At 44.2% G+C, this 20332-nt stretch overlaps 1 protein-coding gene and 20 non-coding genes across 23 annotated transcripts in view; 1 reads left to right on the plus strand and 20 right to left on the minus strand.

The window, feature by feature from the left end:
• Positions 1-20332, plus strand: part of sema3h (sema domain, immunoglobulin domain (Ig), short basic domain, secreted, (semaphorin) 3H) — a 60638-nt gene that overhangs the window by 24424 nt on the left and 15882 nt on the right. For all 3 annotated transcript variants that reach the window (XM_068597436.1, XM_068597437.1, XM_068597435.1), the window contains 6 exons: positions 914-976; positions 1799-1918; positions 3063-3156; positions 4241-4360; positions 4982-5127; positions 5952-6066. In XM_068597436.1, the coding sequence (XP_068453537.1) occupies positions 914-976; positions 1799-1918; positions 3063-3156; positions 4241-4360; positions 4982-5127; positions 5952-6066 (658 nt within the window). The remainder of the gene's footprint in view (positions 1-913; positions 977-1798; positions 1919-3062; positions 3157-4240; positions 4361-4981; positions 5128-5951; positions 6067-20332) is intronic.
• trnar-ccu (transfer RNA arginine (anticodon CCU)) lies at positions 7316-7388 on the minus strand. Its single transcript has one exon. It is a non-coding gene; the product is annotated as a tRNA-Arg (tRNA).
• trnam-cau (transfer RNA methionine (anticodon CAU)) lies at positions 7897-7968 on the minus strand. The gene has a single exon. It is a non-coding gene; the product is annotated as a tRNA-Met (tRNA).
• Positions 7975-8047, minus strand: trnar-ccu (transfer RNA arginine (anticodon CCU)). Its single transcript has one exon. It is a non-coding gene; the product is annotated as a tRNA-Arg (tRNA).
• Positions 8562-8633, minus strand: trnam-cau (transfer RNA methionine (anticodon CAU)). The gene has a single exon. It is a non-coding gene; the product is annotated as a tRNA-Met (tRNA).
• trnam-cau (transfer RNA methionine (anticodon CAU)) lies at positions 9755-9826 on the minus strand. Its single transcript has one exon. It is a non-coding gene; the product is annotated as a tRNA-Met (tRNA).
• On the minus strand, positions 9958-10029 carry trnam-cau (transfer RNA methionine (anticodon CAU)). Its single transcript has one exon. It is a non-coding gene; the product is annotated as a tRNA-Met (tRNA).
• On the minus strand, positions 10036-10108 carry trnar-ccu (transfer RNA arginine (anticodon CCU)). Its single transcript has one exon. It is a non-coding gene; the product is annotated as a tRNA-Arg (tRNA).
• Positions 10696-10768, minus strand: trnar-ccu (transfer RNA arginine (anticodon CCU)). Its single transcript has one exon. It is a non-coding gene; the product is annotated as a tRNA-Arg (tRNA).
• Positions 11277-11348, minus strand: trnam-cau (transfer RNA methionine (anticodon CAU)). Its single transcript has one exon. It is a non-coding gene; the product is annotated as a tRNA-Met (tRNA).
• On the minus strand, positions 11355-11427 carry trnar-ccu (transfer RNA arginine (anticodon CCU)). The gene has a single exon. It is a non-coding gene; the product is annotated as a tRNA-Arg (tRNA).
• On the minus strand, positions 11942-12013 carry trnam-cau (transfer RNA methionine (anticodon CAU)). Its single transcript has one exon. It is a non-coding gene; the product is annotated as a tRNA-Met (tRNA).
• Positions 13135-13206, minus strand: trnam-cau (transfer RNA methionine (anticodon CAU)). Its single transcript has one exon. It is a non-coding gene; the product is annotated as a tRNA-Met (tRNA).
• On the minus strand, positions 13213-13285 carry trnar-ccu (transfer RNA arginine (anticodon CCU)). Its single transcript has one exon. It is a non-coding gene; the product is annotated as a tRNA-Arg (tRNA).
• Positions 13795-13866, minus strand: trnam-cau (transfer RNA methionine (anticodon CAU)). The gene has a single exon. It is a non-coding gene; the product is annotated as a tRNA-Met (tRNA).
• trnar-ccu (transfer RNA arginine (anticodon CCU)) lies at positions 13873-13945 on the minus strand. The gene has a single exon. It is a non-coding gene; the product is annotated as a tRNA-Arg (tRNA).
• On the minus strand, positions 14663-14734 carry trnam-cau (transfer RNA methionine (anticodon CAU)). The gene has a single exon. It is a non-coding gene; the product is annotated as a tRNA-Met (tRNA).
• trnam-cau (transfer RNA methionine (anticodon CAU)) lies at positions 15653-15724 on the minus strand. The gene has a single exon. It is a non-coding gene; the product is annotated as a tRNA-Met (tRNA).
• Positions 15731-15803, minus strand: trnar-ccu (transfer RNA arginine (anticodon CCU)). Its single transcript has one exon. It is a non-coding gene; the product is annotated as a tRNA-Arg (tRNA).
• On the minus strand, positions 16313-16384 carry trnam-cau (transfer RNA methionine (anticodon CAU)). The gene has a single exon. It is a non-coding gene; the product is annotated as a tRNA-Met (tRNA).
• Positions 16391-16463, minus strand: trnar-ccu (transfer RNA arginine (anticodon CCU)). The gene has a single exon. It is a non-coding gene; the product is annotated as a tRNA-Arg (tRNA).

Raw genomic sequence — 20332 nt, forward strand, 5'->3', positions numbered from 1 at the left:
GATAAAAACTGCCTCATGACTTCACAAAAGACTTAAATAGGTTACGTCTCCAGATCTGCCCCCGAGCTATACGTGTGACAGGGTTCCATTGTTCGCCTCATTTTAGAATTTTAGAGTATTTTCTTTATTTTTCTTTGGGAACATTGTCATTTATTTTCTTATTGGGCAGTGAAGCACATGGCAGTGAGAGCCGACACACATTATGAAGGAAATTCAATTTTTAGAATAGTGAACTGACCTGGAAGCTGGCTGATGATCAGACAAAAGCATGAGGCATGTGCTTTGGCTTCTGTTTAGGCAAACTGTCTAACCAAAACAAATTTGACCATGTTTGTTTTTTGAATGGTGTTCTTTTAAGATAACACAATCTGATTCTTCTCAGGTATGTTAGGTCCTATAACAACTTCCAACTGACACACTTGTGTCACCACGCAGATAATATTCTTAACAACAAATGTTTTTGGATGAACAAGTAATTATGATTTACATATAGTACCCAGAGAGGTGCTACGAAACCAACTAAGTGCTTTAATCAAACTAATTACCGTACGCTAGTTGTGTTATTGTGCACATGAGTGTAGTCACAGTCAAATGGTAGATTAATTTGTCATGTTACCACCGATGCTGCTGCTCTGACAGCTTGACTCATCATTAGGACTCAGCAGTGCTGCCAGGTGCTTTCTAACTTTCTCCTCCCTGAAGCTGCATCGCAAGAGGTATTAAAACCTCTCTCTTCTCCTCCTGCTTTTCTCCCCCTAGTTTAGTCATGTTTTGCTGACTCTCTGTGCCTCGCTTCCTCGCCAAGCACCTGCCAATCCCAACAGCCTTTTATCTGTGATTTAGAGTCAGTAATGAAAACAGTTTTTAAATCTCTTTCGCTCTTTCTTTATCTCTCTTGTCTTCCTTTTTGTAGCTATACTGGCCAGCCAGTCCAGACCGTGTCCAAGAGTGTCTCATGGCTGGGAAGGATCCAGAGGTGAGTCAACACAATCACACACTGGCACAAACACACACACACACGCACACACACACACACACACACACACACACACACACACACACACACACACACACACACACACACACACACACACGATTAATTAAGCAAAGCAACATATACCACTGTAACTTCTCTACTGTTTTTAAGTCACAGATTTATTCCACACAGGATTCTACACAGATAAAGATCAGTGGGTCCCACATCAGGTCATTTTAAGTTTAACAGCGTTTCTTCACTGTGTGCTTCAATGTCAAACTGTCACACAAGAAACGGTCTGAATGAAGAGTTCTGCAGCAAGAAGGTTGCATGATGGATAACAAAATCTAGAGCGCAACTAAAGTTGAATGAATCGGGTTCCTTTGGGAACACTAAACATACAAGAGAGCTCTGATGCTGGTGAGAATGTCAAGACTCAGGTGAGCTAGATTTACTCAGACAAAAAAATGAAACTTTACCAGGGAACTTGTGAAAATCAGAACAAACATATCTTACTTTCAATTTCCCCGTAGCCGGAGGATATTCATGTCTTTTGTCTGTAAAAACTCTGGCGGTTTGGGGCAAAGTTAAACTTGCATTATACACATGCACAACAGAAAGAAACATCTAAATTAGTTCATGTTTTGTTATTCCAACAATCCTTTTGTTATTTTCCAATATTGTTACCCGGTGATAGACATTCAACCAATTAATATGGAATAACCACTGCCTTATATTTGTAGTAAAACAATATCATGAAATACTTTACATCCTCCGTTATTCCTCACACTGTGGTCCCTTTTGTTGTGTCTCTCTGTCCAGTTGGAGTGCGCCAACTTCCTGCGAGTTCTGCAGCCTTTTAATCAGACTCACCTGTACGTTTGTGGCACTGGAGCCTTCAACCCCAGGTGTGCTTTCATAGCTACCAGCGTCTTCCAACAGGTATTACTATTGCACACATACACACACAAATGATGCTTAACCAGCTGGAAGGTGTTCCTGCCGTCACAATAATGGAAGAGCAATCACTGGACAAAAGTAGATATTTTTTGAGTTTGAACAAATCCATCACATCGTTCCATTCAATAATGTAAACTTATTGATTTTTTGTATTAAGTAGTTTATGAAAAATAAGAAGCCAAATTTAGAAGACGACAACAGTTATCTCAGTGTGTCAGATACATATTTATTTTTTAATTAAAACAAATTATCAGATTGGACTTAATATCAGCAGATATTCAATATTAAAGTAGTCAGATCTGTATCCGGACCCAAAAAAATGAATTGGGAATAAAATACATGCAAAATAGATGTCGAGATGAAGCAATGCTGTTCCTGCCACCCGCCGTCCTGTGTGTGCTCTGAGTCCTGGTCCCAGCCCCTACGTACGGGCTATCATCAGCTGAGATATGTGTGGCGTCTGCCCCTATGCCCATTTACCTACCAGGATTCACGCTGTGCCATCCAACCACTGTTGAGTTCTCAGTTGACATGTTTATGTCAATAATAATATGAACGTAAAGCTTCTTTATTCTACACTGGCACATTGTATCGTACACGTCTGATCATTCTGACTCATGTGACACTTGTATCAGGAATAGGTAAAGAGTTTTAAAATTCCTTGTTGTGTGTGTGGGGAGGAGTGAGGGAGGGGTGGGGGGCATTCCTCCATTTGTATTTGTGTGTGTGTGTGTGTGTGTGTGTGTGTGTGTGTGTGTGTGTCAGGGAACAGCTAATACCATGAAAGGGTGTGTGAGATCAGAGAGGTTCAGACGTGGTGCTTAGAGGAGCTGGTGGTGCTGACTGGTTTAACACTGGACTTCACACATTTTAAAATCCCACCACTTAGCCCAGTTACCCTCAATTAGCCACTTGCTCTGTGCGTCTTTGTAGCAGGCTAGTTCAGAGGGCTGAAAAAGTCTTTATGCTTATTCGTTAGTTTTAATTAAATTATTTATCATTTAAAGAATTAATTAAAGACTCACAGCCTGTCAGTCTGCCCAAATAACTTGTTTTCTACTGCCTGCCTTCTTCTGTCTCGTTGGTTCTCTCCCTCTCTGACCTTTGGCCTTGTTTTCTTTGCCAGTCAGAGCACCAGACTCTCTCCTACAGCCAGACAGAGTGTGGGAAAGGGAAATGTCCATACGATCCGTTCCAGAAAACAGCCTCCGATGTCGTTGGTAAGTTGGCCGTCTTTTTTCTGAAACCACAACTCAAATGAACATTGAATTATAAGTCATCATAGCAAAAGCTATAGCTTGGCTGTGAGGTTTTAGGTTGGTGTGGACCTAAAGCACAGTATTAAGGGCACGCAATCACTTGAAAGGTGCAAATTAGTTACAATATATCTACAATAGGAGTATCGTGACTTTTCTTTGGAAGTAATTAGTGGTGTAACGGACCATTGTTGAGGCGTTTTTGGTGCAGTTCTACCGCTTTGCACTCGCGTGAATCGCAGATTAATTCCACAGTTTAATCTTAACCATCATACGGTGAAATATAGTTTCATATGCTTTTCTAGTCGCTTATCTCTGACAGAATGAGATCAAATAAAAAAAAAAAAACAGACACACTCAAAATTACTATAACAAAGTCATAGGATGACATTTAGAATTTTTGATGGTTTACAGACTTTGGAAATGATTTATGAAAAAAGATAGTCTGGAGCAGCTTGACTCAAACAACAAAGGGTTCTTTGTGATGTCAATTGCCAGATTGTTGATCTGCCAATATGGATCATCAATAATGTAATCATCACGAGTTTTATGATCCATTGCACCTCTAAAAGTAAAATGACATGCCGTGCTATGCTTCCAGCAATAAAAGCAGAAGATGGTTGTAGTTTTTTGTATTATTTTGTATCCATAATCCCTTGTTTAAGATGTCGGTGCCCTATCCATTAGGTCACTGGGGCTTCTCAGCATAGATTTGGAACAGTTCTACTCAGTAACAGTGAGTTCCCCTGCAAAGCAACAATAAAGGTAGCACAAACATTGACTATAGTCAACAATGACACCTTGGGGTCATCGTGGAAGTGGCAAAGGTGGCACAACAATAAAGAGTAAAAACAAAAAGTGATGTCCTCAGAGTCGGCTTGGGCGTGACAGAAGGCCTGAGTTACAAACTTGGGTCAAGGCAGGTTGGGGATCGGACTGAAAGATTGCATGAACCATTGTGAGAATATGTTGGGACAAACCTGAGCTTCAGATGAACAACCTTTCTGTTTTACCTAAACATACCGAAAGCTTGTCTTATTCTGTGCAGATGGAGAGCTGTATGCTGGGATCACCTCGGACTTCATGAGCCGGGACTCCGCCTTCTTCCGTAGTCTCGGCAGCCGTCACGTCATCCGCAGCGAGCAGTACGACTCCACCTGGCTGCAAGGTGAGTGCAAAGAAAGGTCAAAGAGAATCAAAGGAGGAGTAAAGAAAACTCCTTGAATTTGGAAACTGGTCTCTGACTACCGTGTTTGGAGGCCACAATAGAAGTCTGCCGATGTACAGAGTTTTTCTCCGGCAAGATTCTTGAGATGCTTGAAGTTTTTTCCCAGGATTTTTTTGTTTGTGGGAGACTTGGTGTGCCACATGAAACATTTGCCACACCTGCTAACATGTCCTTCAATGCAAATATGTCCTGTTTGTACATCTATTTCTCAAGAGACATGCTCTCTTTTCTGTCAAGTCATTTCACAATTTTACTTCTTGCTTCGTATACTAACATTCTGCACTAAGCTAAATGTCTTTTGCGCTAAATAAACATGTCTAAAACCATCTCCTGCACGCCCGGTCAGTGTTTTATCAGGCTAGTCTGTCAACGTCTGCTGCTGACAACAACAAGATGCATGTTGACTCTCTCTGCTGTTTGTAAACACAGTTGTACCTGTCTTTTTCTCTCCCCGTCTCTCTCTCTCTTTCTCTCTCTCTCTCTCTCTCTCTCTCTCTCTCTCTCTCTCTCTCTCTCTCTCTCTCTCTCTCTCTCTCTCTCTCTCTCTCTCTCTCTCTCCAGATGCCCAGTTTGTGCGGGTAGCGCCGCTGTCTGAAACTGATAACCCGGAAGATGATAAGGTCTATGTGTTTTTTACTGAGCGCGCTCAGGAGGCAGAAGGGGCTGCTGGGAAGGTGCTCTACTCCAGAGTGGCACGTGTGTGCAAGGTAGGAAGTGTGTTTGTTGGAGACAGATAGAGACCAGGTTTGTGTGTTTGTCGGCTCATATCAGAAACCGTCTGCATGTAGTTTATGTAAACACGTGTTTGCTTGAACAAGTAAAGTATGTACGTGCTGTTCAGTGTGTGTCTGTGCCTGCGGAGGTGTGTGTTTACGTAAAAAGCAGTGTTTTTGGATGTTCCTGCCAGCTTGTATAGATGTGCTTTTTAAAGTCTGTGTATAGGAGACTGTTTATGTTTGTCGCTATCCCTGCTGGGCCTTCTGCTCCATTGTGATACGCTGCGAATATTTGTACAGTTTGGCTTTTAATGTAGCTCTGTGTGACCATGCATGACCATGTTTGTGTGTTTGCATGAATATTTCTGCTGTGTATCTGTCATAGAAAATGTTTCCAACATCAATCAGTAGTTTTTCTAATGTTTTACAGACCAATTGACTAATCAATAAATTGAGAAGACAGTCGTCTTCAATGAAAATAATTACCCTCTCACAATTTACGACAGAATTAATGAAGTTTGTAAAAAGCATTTTTTGTAATTCCTAATCATTTATTTGACAGGATATCTCACTTGTGAGATACTGTGAAATACATTTAGGATCATAACCATTGAAAGTGATGGTTTAGTATTTTTATAATAGGCTTTATATTCTTAAATGTTTATCTAGATCCTCCGCAGCTTCCACCAGTTCATCATGGTTTCTCAGTAATAGAAAATAAACCAGTGGCATCTGTGCTTTTACATTCTTTGAATTTGAAGTAGATTGTGTTTGAGGATGAGGGAGAATGATGCACTTTTTATTTTTGTGTGTAGAATGACATCGGAGGCCAGAGGAGTTTAGTCAATAAGTGGAGCACCTTCCAGAAGGCTCGTATGGTGTGTTCAGTCCCAGGACCAGATGGCCTACAGACACACTTTGACCAGCTGCGTGAGTGCACACGAGCATGAAAAAACAAACACTTTACATGCGGAGCAAAACTAATCAAACAGGCCTCAACCACTGCTCACATCCATAGCAGGAGCCACAGATTGCTACATCAGAGGAATTGAGCTTGAATCCTTGCTTTACAGTGTGTGTGTGTGTGTGAGTGTGTGTGTGTGTGTGTGTGTGTGTGTGCGCGAGTGTGTGTGTGTTTGTGCGCGCGTGTGCGTGCGTGCGTGCGTGTGTGTGTGCGTGAATTGATAAAAGTTGGAACTTCCTGCTCAGATATTTTAAAATGACGAGGGGGAGTTTGCAGACTTCAGACATTCAGGCTGAAGCTCTGAACCGCAGCTTCAGAGCGAGCGTGGCTTCACCGTTACCACGGTGATCAAGAGCGCTGTCGCTCACCTTGGGTTCGACTTCGTGCCTCAGCCTTGGTTACCACGGAAACTGGCCTCAACATTCAGTTGCTGAGGGTTTATTCATCTTCAAGTATTTGCGCCAGTGTCCTCTGGTTGGCTGTGTGTGTGTGTGTGTGTGTGTGTGCGTGTGCATGCGTGCGTGCGTGTATTTTGAGCGAGTTTGGAGGTGGGACTCCTTTCACTCTCTGTCTGAACTCGTAATTGCAGATGTACACCGCTCTGATTTACAATGCCTTCATAGTTGTGTAGCATGTCAAAGGGCTTGCACACCCACATAAACATTTCAGTAGCTGAATGCTGGAACTGCAGGTATTAAAAAAATGACTTTTGGTTGGCTCGTTTTGTACCAGGGTTTATGTTAGCTGGCAGAAATAGAGTTAGCTACTAAATTACTATTGGTCACACGCAACATTAATGAAAAGCTTTTAGTTGCATCAACACATTGGAACATCATACACTCTTGTTTCTGGGTTCATATTATTATCCGTACTAGGATTTCACCGATGCCTCCAGGAAGTGCGTCTGAATGACGGCCGCTTCCAGCACTACTCCGGGCGGACCAGTAGCCAGTTTTATTCAACAACGGCAGGACGGTGATAACGGGCGGAGCGTCTCAACACTGATTGGCTTTGGCAAGACAGTCAGGCAATTTATTAACAATTCAAATTAATAATCTATTCAGAGAAAGGACAGGTATCTGTTGAATTCAAGTCACTGTCGCAGTCCAAGTGGCACATCTGGTGTTAAAAGTGTCTTAGCAGAGGATGGTTTCGATCCATCGACCTCTGGGTTATGGGCCCAGCACGCTTCCGCTGTGCCACTCTGCTGTAAAGCACCCCAGATGGGACTCGAACCCACAATCCCTGGCTTAGGAGGCCAGTGCCTTATCCATTAGGCCACTGGGGCTTCATTTGCCTGGTCAGAGAGGCCCTGTTGCATCACCGACTGTTGTTCCTGACATCCACAGTGTGGACTGAGATACAATGAAGGATTTGTCCTTTTGTCACAGTGTCATTTAGAACGCAGTGGAAGGACTGACACAAGCACATTTAATTTCTGTGAGCAGAAAAAGGTTTTGATTTATCAATCTCAGGGTTATGGACCCTGCACGCTTCTGCTGCACCACTCTGCTGTCGGATACCTTGAATGGGACTCGAACACACAAGTCTTAGCTTTGGAGGTCAGACAACACAGGCAATCCAGAGAAGGCAATGCATGGCATGGAGCAAACAAGGGAAAGCAACGCATGGAAATCAAATGCATTGGTGGATGAATTCTGAAATAGATTTTAGAACATTACTTTGTGGTTGATCAATTTAATGACCTATTCGGGGAAGCTACAGTTATCTGTTGAATTCAAGTCAGTCGCAGTCTGAATGCAGTTTAAGTGGCACATCTGGTGTTAAAAGCATCTTAGCAGAGGATGGTTTCGATCCATCGACCTCTGGGTTATGGGCCCAGCACGCTTCCGCTGCGCCACTCTGCTGTAAAGCACCCCAGATGGGACTCGAACCCACAATCCCTGGCTTAGGAGGCCAGTGCCTTATCCATTAGGCCACTGGGGCGATAGTTGCCTGGTCTTTCTGTGTCATTTAGAATGCACTGGAAGGACTGGCACACGCGCAGAAGACGGTGTCGATCCATCGATCTCAGTTGTGGGGCTTGCACACTTCAGCTCCGCCACTGTGCTGTTTTATTCAACAACGGCAGGACGGTGATAACAGGCGGAGCGTCTCAACACTGATTGGCTTTGGCAAGACAGTCAGGCAATTTATTAACAATTCAAATTAATAATCTATTCAGAGAAAGGACAGGTATCTGTTGAATTCAAGTCACTGTCGGAGTCCAAGTGGCACATCTGGTGTTAAAAGTGTCTTAGCAGAGGATGGTTTCGATCCATCGACCTCTGGGTTATGGGCCCAGCACGCTTCCGCTGTGCCACTCTGCTGTAAAGCACCCCAGATGGGACTCGAACCCACAATCCCTGGCTTATTCCGGGAAGCTACAATTATTTGTTGAATTCAAGTCAGTTGCAGTCTGAATGCAGTTTAAGTGGCACATCTGATGTTAAAAGCGTCTTAGCAGAGGATGGTTTCGATCCATCGACCTCTGGGTTATGGGCCCAGCACGCTTCCGCTGCGCCACTCTGCTGTACAGCACCCCAGATGGGACTCGAACCCACAATCGCAGAAGACGGTGTCGATCCATCGATCTCAGTTGTGGGCCCTGCACACTTCAGCTCCACCACTGTGCTGTTGAACACCTTAATTTGGGACTCGAACCCGCAAGGCCTTGCTTTGGGGGTCAGACAACACAGGCAATCTACAGAAGGCAATACATATCATGGAGCAAACAAGACAAAAAAATGCACTGAAAACAAATGCATTGGTATTGAAGTCATTCTTCAATTGATTTTAGACCTTTACTTCCATCAATTCATTCACCCATTCAGAGTAACTACAATGTTAAGTTTATTGGAGGTGGGACTCCTTTCACTCTCTGTCTGAACTCGTAATTGCAGATGTACACCGCTCTGATTTACAATGCCTTCATAGTTGTGTAGCATGTCAAAGGGCTTGCACACCCACATAAACATTTCAGTAGCTGAATGCTGGGACTGCAGGTATTAAAAAAATGACTTTTGGCTGGCTTGTTTTGTACCAGGGTTTATGTTAGCTGGCAGAAATAGAGTTAGCTACTAAATTACTATTGGTCACACGCAACATTAATGAAAAGCTTTTAGTTGCATCAACACATTGGAACATCATACACTCTTGTTTCTGGGTTCATATTATTATCCGTACTAGGATTTCACCGATGCCTCCAGGAAGTGCGTCTGAATGACGGCCGCTTCCAGCACTACTCCGGGCGGACCAGTAGCCAGTTTTATTCAACAACGGCAGGACGGTGACAACGGGCGGAGCGTCTCAACACTGATCGGCTTTGGCAAGACAGTCAGGCAATTTATTAACATTTCAAATTAATAATCTATTCAGAGAAAGGACAGGTATCTGTTGAATTCAAGTCACTGTCGGAGTCCAAGTGGCACATCTGGTGTTAAAAGCATCTTAGCAGAGGATGGTTTCGATCCATCGACCTCTGGGTTATGGGCCCAGCACGCTTCCGCTGTGCCACTCTGCTGTAAAGCACCCCAGATGGGACTCGAACCCACAATCCCTTGCTTATTCCGGGAAGCTACAATTATTTGTTGAATTCAAGTCAGTTGCAGTCTGAATGCAGTTTAAGTGGCACATCTGATGTTAAAAGCGTCTTAGCAGAGGATGGTTTCGATCCATCGACCTCTGGGTTATGGGCCCAGCACGCTTCCGCTGCGCCACTCTGCTGTAAAGCACCCCAGATGGGACTCGAACCCACAATCCTTGGCTTATTCCGGGAAGCTACAATTATTTGTTGAATTCAAGTCAGTTGCAGTCTGAATGCAGTTTAAGTGGCACATCTGATGTTAAAAGCGTCTTAGCAGAGGATGGTTTCGATCCATCGACCTCTGGGTTATGGGCCCAGCACGCTTCCGCTGCGCCACTCTGCTGTAAAGCACCCCAGATGGGACTTGAACCCACAATCCCTGGCTTAGGAGGCCAGTGCCTTATCCATTAGGCCACTGGGGCTTCATTTGCCTGGTCAGAGAGGCCCTGTTTGCATCACCGACTGTTGTTCCTGACATCCACAGTGTGGACTGAGATACAATGAAGGATTTGTCCTTTTGTCACAGTGTCATTTAGAACGCAGTGGAAGGACTGACACAAGCGCCTTTAATTTCTTTTAACAGAAAAAGGTTTTGATTTATCAATCTCTGGGTTATGGACCTTGCACGCTTCTGCTGCACCACTCTGCTGTTGGATACCTTGAATGGGACTCGAACACGCAAGTCTTAGCTTTGGAGGTCAGACAACACAGGCAATCCAGAGAAGGCAATGCATGGCATGGAGCAAACAAGGGAAAGCAACGCATGGAAATCAAATGCATTGGTGGATGAATTCTGAAATAGATTTTAGAACAATTCTTTGTGGTTGATCAATTTAATGACTTATTCGGGGAAGCTACAATTATCTGTTGAATTCAAGTCAGTCGCAGTCTGAATGCAGTTTAAGTGGCACATCTGGTGTTAAAAGCATCTTAGCAGAGGATGGTTTCGATCCATCGACCTCTGGGTTATGGGCCCAGCACGCTTCCGCTGTGCCACTCTGCTGTAAAGCACCCCAGATGGGACTCGAACCCACAATCCCTGGCTTAGGAGGCCAGTGCCTTATCCATTAGGCCACTGGGGCTTCATTTGCCTGGTCAGAGAGGCCCTGTTGCATCACCGACTGTTGTTCCTGACATCCACAGTGTGGACTGAGATACAATGAAGGATTTGTCCTTTTGTCACAGTGTCATTTAGAACGCAGTGGAAGGACTGACACAAGCACATTTAATTTCTGTGAGCAGAAAAAGGTTTTGATTTATCAATCTCAGGGTTATGGACCCTGCACGCTTCTGCTGCACCACTCTGCTGTCGGATACCTTGAATGGGACTCGAACACACAAGTCTTAGCTTTGGAGGTCAGACAACACAGGCAATCCAGAGAAGGCAATGCATGGCATGGAGCAAACAAGGGAAAGCAACGCATGGAAATCAAATGCATTGGTGGATGAATTCTGAAATAGATTTTAGAACATTACTTTGTGGTTGATCAATTTAATGACCTATTCGGGGAAGCTACAGTTATCTGTTGAATTCAAGTCAGTCGCAGTCTGAATGCAGTTTAAGTGGCACATCTGGTGTTAAAAGCATCTTAGCAGAGGATGGTTTCGATCCATCGACCTCTGGGTTATGGGCCCAGCACGCTTCCGCTGCGCCACTCTGCTGTAAAGCACCCCAGATGGGACTCGAACCCACAATCCCTGGCTTAGGAGGCCAGTGCCTTATCCATTAGGCCACTGGGGCGATAGTTGCCTGGTCTTTCTGTGTCATTTAGAATGCACTGGAAGGACTGGCACACGCGCAGAAGACGGTGTCGATCCATCGATCTCAGTTGTGGGGCTTGCACACTTCAGCTCCGCCACTGTGCTGTTTTATTCAACAACGGCAGGACGGTGATAACAGGCGGAGCGTCTCAACACTGATTGGCTTTGGCAAGACAGTCAGGCAATTTATTAACAATTCAAATTAATAATCTATTCAGAGAAAGGACAGGTATCTGTTGAATTCAAGTCACTGTCGGAGTCCAAGTGGCACATCTGGTGTTAAAAGTGTCTTAGCAGAGGATGGTTTCGATCCATCGACCTCTGGGTTATGGGCCCAGCACGCTTCCGCTGTGCCACTCTGCTGTAAAGCACCCCAGATGGGACTCGAACCCACAATCCCTGGCTTATTCCAGGAAGCTACAATTATTTGTTGAATTCAAGTCAGTTGCAGTCTGAATGCAGTTTAAGTGGCACATCTGATGTTAAAAGCGTCTTAGCAGAGGATGGTTTCGATCCATCGACCTCTGGGTTATGGGCCCAGCACGCTTCCGCTGCGCCACTCTGCTGTACAGCACCCCAGATGGGACTCGAACCCACAATCGCAGAAGACGGTGTCGATCCATCGATCTCAGTTGTGGGCCCTGCACACTTCAGCTCCACCACTGTGCTGTTGAACACCTTAATTTGGGACTCGAACCCGCAAGGCCTTGCTTTGGGGGTCAGACAACACAGGCAATCTACAGAAGGCAATACATATCATGGAGCAAACAAGACAAAAAAATGCACTGAAAACAAATGCATTGGTATTGAAGTCATTCTTCAATTGATTTTAGACCTTTACTTCCATCAATTCATTCACCCATTCAGAGTAACTACAATGTTAAGTTTATTGGAGGTGGGACTCCTTTCACTCTCTGTCTGAACTCGTAATTGCAGATGTACACCGCTCTGATTTACAATGCCTTCATAGTTGTGTAGCATGTCAAAGGGCTTGCACACCCACATAAACATTTCAGTAGCTGAATGCTGGGACTGCAGGTATTAAAAAAATGACTTTTGGCTGGCTTGTTTTGTACCAGGGTTTATGTTAGCTGGCAGAAATAGAGTTAGCTACTAAATTACTATTGGTCACACGCAACATTAATGAAAAGCTTTTAGTTGCATCAACACATTGGAACATCATACACTCTTGTTTCTGGGTTCATATTATTATCCGTACTAGGATTTCACCGATGCCTCCAGGAAGTGCGTCTGAATGACGGCCGCTTCCAGCACTACTCCGGGCGGACCAGTAGCCAGTTTTATTCAACAACGGCAGGACGGTGACAACGGGCGGAGCGTCTCAACACTGATCGGCTTTGGCAAGACAGTCAGGCAATTTATTAACATTTCAAATTAATAATCTATTCAGAGAAAGGACAGGTATCTGTTGAATTCAAGTCACTGTCGGAGTCCAAGTGGCACATCTGGTGTTAAAAGCATCTTAGCAGAGGATGGTTTCGATCCATCGACCTCTGGGTTATGGGCCCAGCACGCTTCCGCTGTGCCACTCTGCTGTAAAGCACCCCAGATGGGACTCGAACCCACAATCCCTGGCTTATTCCGGGAAGCTACAATTATTTGTTGAATTCAAGTCAGTTGCAGTCTGAATGCAGTTTAAGTGGCACATCTGATGTTAAAAGCGTCTTAGCAGAGGATGGTTTCGATCCATCGACCTCTGGGTTATGGGCCCAGCACGCTTCCGCTGCGCCACTCTGCTGTAAAGCACCCCAGATGGGACTTGAACCCACAATCCCTGGCTTAGGAGGCCAGTGCCTTATCCATTAGGCCACTGGGGCTTCATTTGCCTGGTCAGAGAGGCCCTGTTTGCATCACTGACTGTTGTTCCTGACATCCACAGTGTGGACTGAGATACAATGAAGGATTTGTCCTTTTGTCACAGTGTCATTTAGAAAGCAGTGGAAGGGCTCACACAAGCGCCTTTAATTTCTGTGAGCAGAAAAAGGTTTTGATTTATCAATCTCAGGGTTATGGACCTTGCACGCTTCTGCTGCACCACTCTGCTGTTGGATACCTTGAATGGGACTCGAACACGCAAGTCTTAGCTTTGGAGGTCAGACAACACAGGCAATCCAGAGAAGGCAATGCATGGCATGGAGCAAACAAGGGAAAGCAACGCATGGAAATCAAATGCATTGGTGGATGAATTCTGAAATAGATTTTAGAACAATTCTTTGTGGTTGATCAATTTTATGACCTATTCGGGGAAGCTACAATTATCTGTTGAATTCAAGTCAGTCGCAGTCTGAATGCAGTTTAAGTGGCACATCTGGTGTTAAAAGCATCTTAGCAGAGGATGGTTTCGATCCATCGACCTCTGGGTTATGGGCCCAGCACGCTTCCGCTGCGCCACTCTGCTGTAAAGCACCCCAGATGGGACTCGAACCCACAATCCCTGGCTTAGGAGGCCAGTGCCTTATCCATTAGGCCACTGGGGCGATAGTTGCCTGGTCTTTCTGTGTCATTTAGAATGCACTGGAAGGACTGGCACACGCGCAGAAGACGGTGTCGATCCATCGATCTCAGTTGTGGGGCTTGCACACTTCAGCTCCGCCACTGTGCTGTTTTATTCAACAACGGCAGGACGGTGATAACAGGCGGAGCGTCTCAACACTGATTGGCTTTGGCAAGACAGTCAGGCAATTTATTAACAATTCAAATTAATAATCTATTCAGAGAAAGGACAGGTATCTGTTGAATTCAAGTCACTGTCGGAGTCCAAGTGGCACATCTGGTGTTAAAAGTGTCTTAGCAGAGGATGGTTTCGATCCATCGACCTCTGGGTTATGGGCCCAGCACGCTTCCGCTGTGCCACTCTGCTGTAAAGCACCCCAGATGGGACTCGAACCCACAATCCCTTGCTTATTCCGGGAAGCTACAATTATTTGTTGAATTCAAGTCAGTTGCAGTCTGAATGCAGTTTAAGTGGCACATCTGATGTTAAAAGCGTCTTAGCAGAGGATGGTTTCGATCCATCGACCTCTGGGTTATGGGCCCAGCACGCTTCCGCTGTGCCACTCTGCTGTAAAGCACCCCAGATGGGACTCGAACCCACAATCCCTGGCTTATTCCGGGAAGCTACAATTATTTGTTGAATTCAAGTCAGTTGCAGTCTGAATGCAGTTTAAGTGGCACATCTGATGTTAAAAGCGTCTTAGCAGAGGATGGTTTCGATCCATCGACCTCTGGGTTATGGGCCCAGCACGCTTCCGCTGCGCCACTCTGCTGTACAGCACCCCAGATGGGACTCGAACCCACAATCGCAGAAGACGGTGTCGATCCATCGATCTCAGTTGTGGGCCCTGCACACTTCAGCTCCACCACTGTGCTGTTGAACACCTTAATTTGGGACTCGAACCCGCAAGGCCTTGCTTTGGGGGTCAGACAACACAGGCAATCTACAGAAGGCAATACATATCATGGAGCAATTGAGACAAAAAAATGCACTGAAAAAAAATGCATTGGTATTGAAGTCATTCTTCAATTGATTTTAGACCTTTACTTCCATCAATTCATTCACCCATTCAGAGTAACTGCAATGTTAAGTTTATTGGAGGTGGGACTCCTTTCACTCTCTGTCTGAACTCGTAATTGCAGATGTACACCGCTCTGATTTACAATGCCTTCATAGTTGTGTAGCATGTCAAAGGGCTTGCACACCCACATACACATTTCAGTAGATGAATGCTGGGACTGCAGGTATTAAAAAAATGACTTTTGGCTGGCTTGTTTTGTACCAGGGTTTATGTTAGCTGGCAGAAATAGAGTTAGCTACTAAATTACTATTGGTCACACGCAACATTAATGAAAAGCTTTTAGTTGCATCAACACATTGGAACATCATACACCCTTGTTTCTGGGTTCATATTATTATCCGTACTAGGATTTCACCGATGCCTCCAGGAAGTGCGTCTGAATGACGGCCGCTTCCAGCACTACTCCGGGCGGACCAGTAGCCAGTTTTATTCAACAATGGCAGGACGGTGATAACGGGCGGAGCGTCTCAACACTGATCGGCTTTGGCAAGACAGTGAGGCAATTTATTAACATTTCAAATTAATAATCTATTCAGAGAAAGGACAGGTATCTGTTGAATTCAAGTCACTGTCGGAGTCCAAGTGGCACATCTGCCGTCAAAAGGACGTTAGCAGAGGATGGTTTCGATCCATCGACCTCTGGGTTATGGGCCCAGCACGCTTCCGCTGCGCCACTCTGCTGTAAAGCACCCCAGATGGGACTCGAACCCACAATCCCTGGCTTAGGAGGCCAGTGCCTTATCCATTAGGCCACTGGGACTTCATTTGCCTGGTCAGAGAGGCACTGTTTGCATCACCGACTGTTGTTCCTGACATCCATAGTGTGGACTGAGATACAATGAAGGATTTGTCCTTTTGTCACAGTGTCATTTAGAACGCAGTGGAAGGGCTGACACAAGCGCCTTTAATTTCTTTTAACAGAAAAAGGTTTTGATTTATCAATCTCTGGGTTATGGACCCTGCACGCTTCTGCTGCACCACTCTGCTGTCGGATACCTTGAATGGGACTCGAACACGCAAGTCTTAGCTTTGGAGGTCAGACAACACAGGCAATCCAGAGAAGGCAATGCATGGCATGGAGCAAACAAGGGAAATCAATGCATGGAAAACAAATGCATTGGTGGATGAATTCTGAAATAGATTTTAGAACATTACTTTGTGGTTGATCAATTTTATGACCTATTCGGGGAAGCTACAATTATCTGTTGAATTCAAGTCAATCGCAGTCTGAATGCAGTCCAAGTGGCACATCTGGTGTTAAAAGCATCTTAGCAGAGGATGGTTTCGATCCATCGACCTCTGGGTTATGGGCCCAGCACGCTTCCGCTGCGCCACTCTGCTGTAAAGCACCCCAGATGGGACTCGAACCCACAATCCCTGGCTTAGGAGGCCAGTGCCTTATCCATTAGGCCACTGGGGCGATAGTTGCCTGGTCTTTCTGTGTCATTTAGAATGCACTGGAAGGACTGGCACACGCGCAGAAGACGGTGTCGATCCATCGATCTCAGTTGTGGGCCCTGCACACTTCAGCTCCGCCACTGTACTGTTGAACACCTTAATTTGGGACTCGAACCCGCAAGGCCTTGCTTTGGAGGTCAGACAACACAGGCAATCTACAGAAGGCAATACATATCATGGAGCAAACAAGACAAGACAAAAAAATGAAGTCATTCTTGAATTGATTTTAGACCTTTACTTCCATCAATTCATTCACCCATTCAGAGTAACTACAATATTATTTCAAGTCACGGATGGATTCTATCCATAGCCCTCTGTATTATGGGCCCAGCACGCTTCCACAGCGCTAATCTGCTGTAAATTACCCGAGATGGGACTTGAACCCACAACATCTACAGTGTCGACTGACAGAATGAATGAGAAGCCACTGTTGGACTCTTCAGTCAATCATCACACATGGGACTTAGAAGTCTTTGTTTGCACTGAAAACATGGGCAACATGAGACCAATTCATTGACATCACGTTCCTGCCATGTTCCTGCCATCCACAGTGTGGGCTGAGATGCAATGAATGATCTGTCAAAACGATTGTCCTTTTGTCACAGTGTTAGAATGCAGTGAAAGGCACACATTGGTTTCAGATTGATATTTTATGGTGGATCACTTCGGTAACCCATTCTGAGTACCTACAATACTTGGTTGAATTCAAGTCACTGGAGCAGTCAGATTGCAGTTGAAGCTGCACAGCTGCTGTTACCAAATGCTGTTTGCAGAGGATGGTTTCATCCATCAACTTTTCTACCTGACGTGCATGTGGCCACGTTTTACATATCTTATAAGGGTGCATACACATTTACTTGTGAATACACTTCAGCAGGACACACACATTCACACAAAACCACAAACCCATAAACAAGAGATTAACAGATCAGGTTAAGAATGCTGTTGGTGCTTTGTTTATTTCATGCTCCGCCACACAGACACACAATAAATCCCATAAACCCCTATATGGTCTGCTGGTCCCTCATCACAGCAGGGCAGTCCATACCACCTGGCTGTGTGTGTGTGTGTGTCTGCATGTGTGAAAGTTTGAATTCAAATGGGCCAAACATTTTGATGATCCTGAGTTATAGAAAACATTTCAAAAACCCAGCGTTAGTAATGTCCAAATATGTTGAGTACATGTGAGTGTTTTCATGTTTTTATGTCAGTTGTTGTCATTGTGCCATAACACTGCTTTTATATGTGAAAAGGTTTAAATTTTATGTGGGTCAAATCCATCCAAAACATATTCTTTGTGGCTCATTTGTGTCTACATGAGCCTTGATGGCGGTTGCTATCAGATGCCAGACAAATTGCAAATGATGTTTTGCTGATGTTAGGACCATCAGATCCAATGCAGCTTGGCCAGTGATCCTCTGTGTCTGACAACGAAGCTCTTGTGTATGCGATTTGCTCTTTTAAAGGTAAGTCACAAACAACATATTTTGTTGTTTGTTGTAACTTGAAAGACATGTGATAGTCACCTTGTGTTCCTTTTGTGTGTTGTTATAGTTGTTTTCTCACATTTTTAAGATCTTGAACCCACTTGGCTTGTTTTGAGCAGAACATCTGGTCCTTGAATGCCACATAGATTGACTAATTACACAGGCTTGCTTTGAGTTTATTGTTCAGTTGTTTTTATTTCTGGAGTTGTGAAAGTTCACTTTCATGAGGCTAACTGGAAATCTCTTATTATGTGAAATTATACGTTAAGCCTCATTGAACTGTTAAGTGGAACTGTTATATATTCAACTTTTTCTCTCTCTCATGGAGGATGAGCTGCCAGCTCCTCCTGCCCATTCAAGCTGAAACAAATCCAGAGTCCTGCTCACAGTCAGCGGATTCACTTCTGTTTACTGCTGTTGTGGTTGTAGTTGTTGTGAAGGATAGTCATGCTCTGAGGTTTTTCGAGCTGGAGACAGATAGCCCTCTGTGGTTGTTCTCAGTGTTATGGCACTACAGACACTTAGGTATTTTCAGACATTGTAAGAGATTCAATGTTCCAGACATAAGACAGCACCCACATCCTTGCCACTACATCACCACCTGCTAATGCTTGAATAGAATAGAAGGAGTGAGAGAATCAAACAGGAAAGTATGAAGAAAGAAAGAGTATTTATGTTTGGACGGACGTCATTGGAGCAGTCTGGGACCGCACTGAGGGATGAGTGTTATATCTGAATAAAAAAGGAGGTGGGGAGAAAGAAAAGGAACAATATGAAGTGTGTATTATTGCTCACAAGAAACATATGACAAATGGAGGAAGGGAACGTGAAGAATGATGGCGAGACCAATAGACAAAACTATGTTTACCCTCAGACTGTTTGGATGCAAAAATAGTTTTAAATTAGTTGGTACATACAGATGTAAATATAAAGTTAGTTTGAAACGCTATAATGAATTCACAGTGTGCTCTAACATAGAAAAAATATGTATCTTAAAAATAGAAGTACAATTAAAACATGCCAGTAATTTAGGTAATTCCCCCTGACCTTAGTGGAAATTACTTCACGTTAAGGCTTTTGTCCTCTTTTATAAACACCATTCACATTCATTTATGTGAGAAAAGATGAAGTAGGACAAGTTGACAACGAGGAAGAGGGACAAGGTTTCAGCACAAGGTGTTGACCAGACAAGAGAAGAAAGATGGAGGTAGCAGCAGACTAAGAGAGGAAATATATATATATATATATATATATATATATATATATATATATATATATATATATATATATATATATATATATATATATATATAAAGTGAATTGAGAGAAGCAATAGGGTCAATAGCTGAGGGGGATAAAGAATCAGACAAGATGGAGGCAGGGCTATTATTGAAAAATGACTTTGATATGGCGAGGAGGAAATAAAGACAGGGAGTGTGGTCAGAAACAAGGAGAATAAGGGAGGAGGTGGATCTTGTCATGCATAGCAGAGAGAACAGCGGAGAAATAAGAAGGATAGAGGTCTTTGCCTGGGGGGCTATGGCCAAACAATTAGGTGGAGGAGGAGGAGGATAAGGGCTGAGGCTGCAGGTCTACAGGCTAGACAAGACTATCTTCCCTCAGGGGAACGCAGCCGCTTTTTGTTTAGAGAAGAAGACACAAGAACAATCCACCGGAGAAAATAGGCCAGACAGACAGATGGATGGGGAGATCGAGGGATTGAAAGATAGCGGGAGGGATGGAGGGAGTGAGGGAGTGATGGAGATTGGGAGGGACGGCGATAGTGAGAAACAAAGAGAATGAGAGACACCCAGAGGGATCCTAAATCCAGGAGGATTTGAGCAGAAAGGGACGAGGGATGAGCACCTGATAAAGAGAGAAAGAAAGAGTGAGAAGACGATTTAGAGGGTGAAAAAAAGAAAAGTAGCTCACAGCGAGAGATTTCCATTAGACGTTGGCCAGCTGTCCGACCATGAAAGAAAAAGGATATGCGGTTAAAAAGAGAGAAAAAAAGTTGTCATGAAGGTGATAAGGTGCAGATGCTGTATTTACACGTTTTATAACTCCTTCCTGCTTCAACTTGAAAAATGATCTCATGTTCCCCTTGACTCACCTGGTCAGATAAGTTTGCAGACAGAAGCAGATTGGCTTTATATTTCCTGCACTCAATGTTTGTGATGAATGTGTGTGAGTGTTTTGCTTTCCCTTCCCTGTTAAAGATTAATGACATTAAAGTCACTACAGTTAAATAAATCAAACTGACGGGAGATGTAGAGGCGAGGTGGAGCGGCACTAAATCAGCCGTGATTCGTTCTTGTCACGAAGAGATAAGAGTGAATTTTTG

Source organism: Clinocottus analis, unplaced genomic scaffold (genome assembly GCF_023055335.1).
Source record: "Clinocottus analis isolate CAN_PGR_092001 unplaced genomic scaffold, fCliAna1.0.p SCAF_4, whole genome shotgun sequence".
In the NCBI taxonomy this organism is placed as follows: Eukaryota; Metazoa; Chordata; class Actinopteri; order Perciformes; family Cottidae; genus Clinocottus; species Clinocottus analis.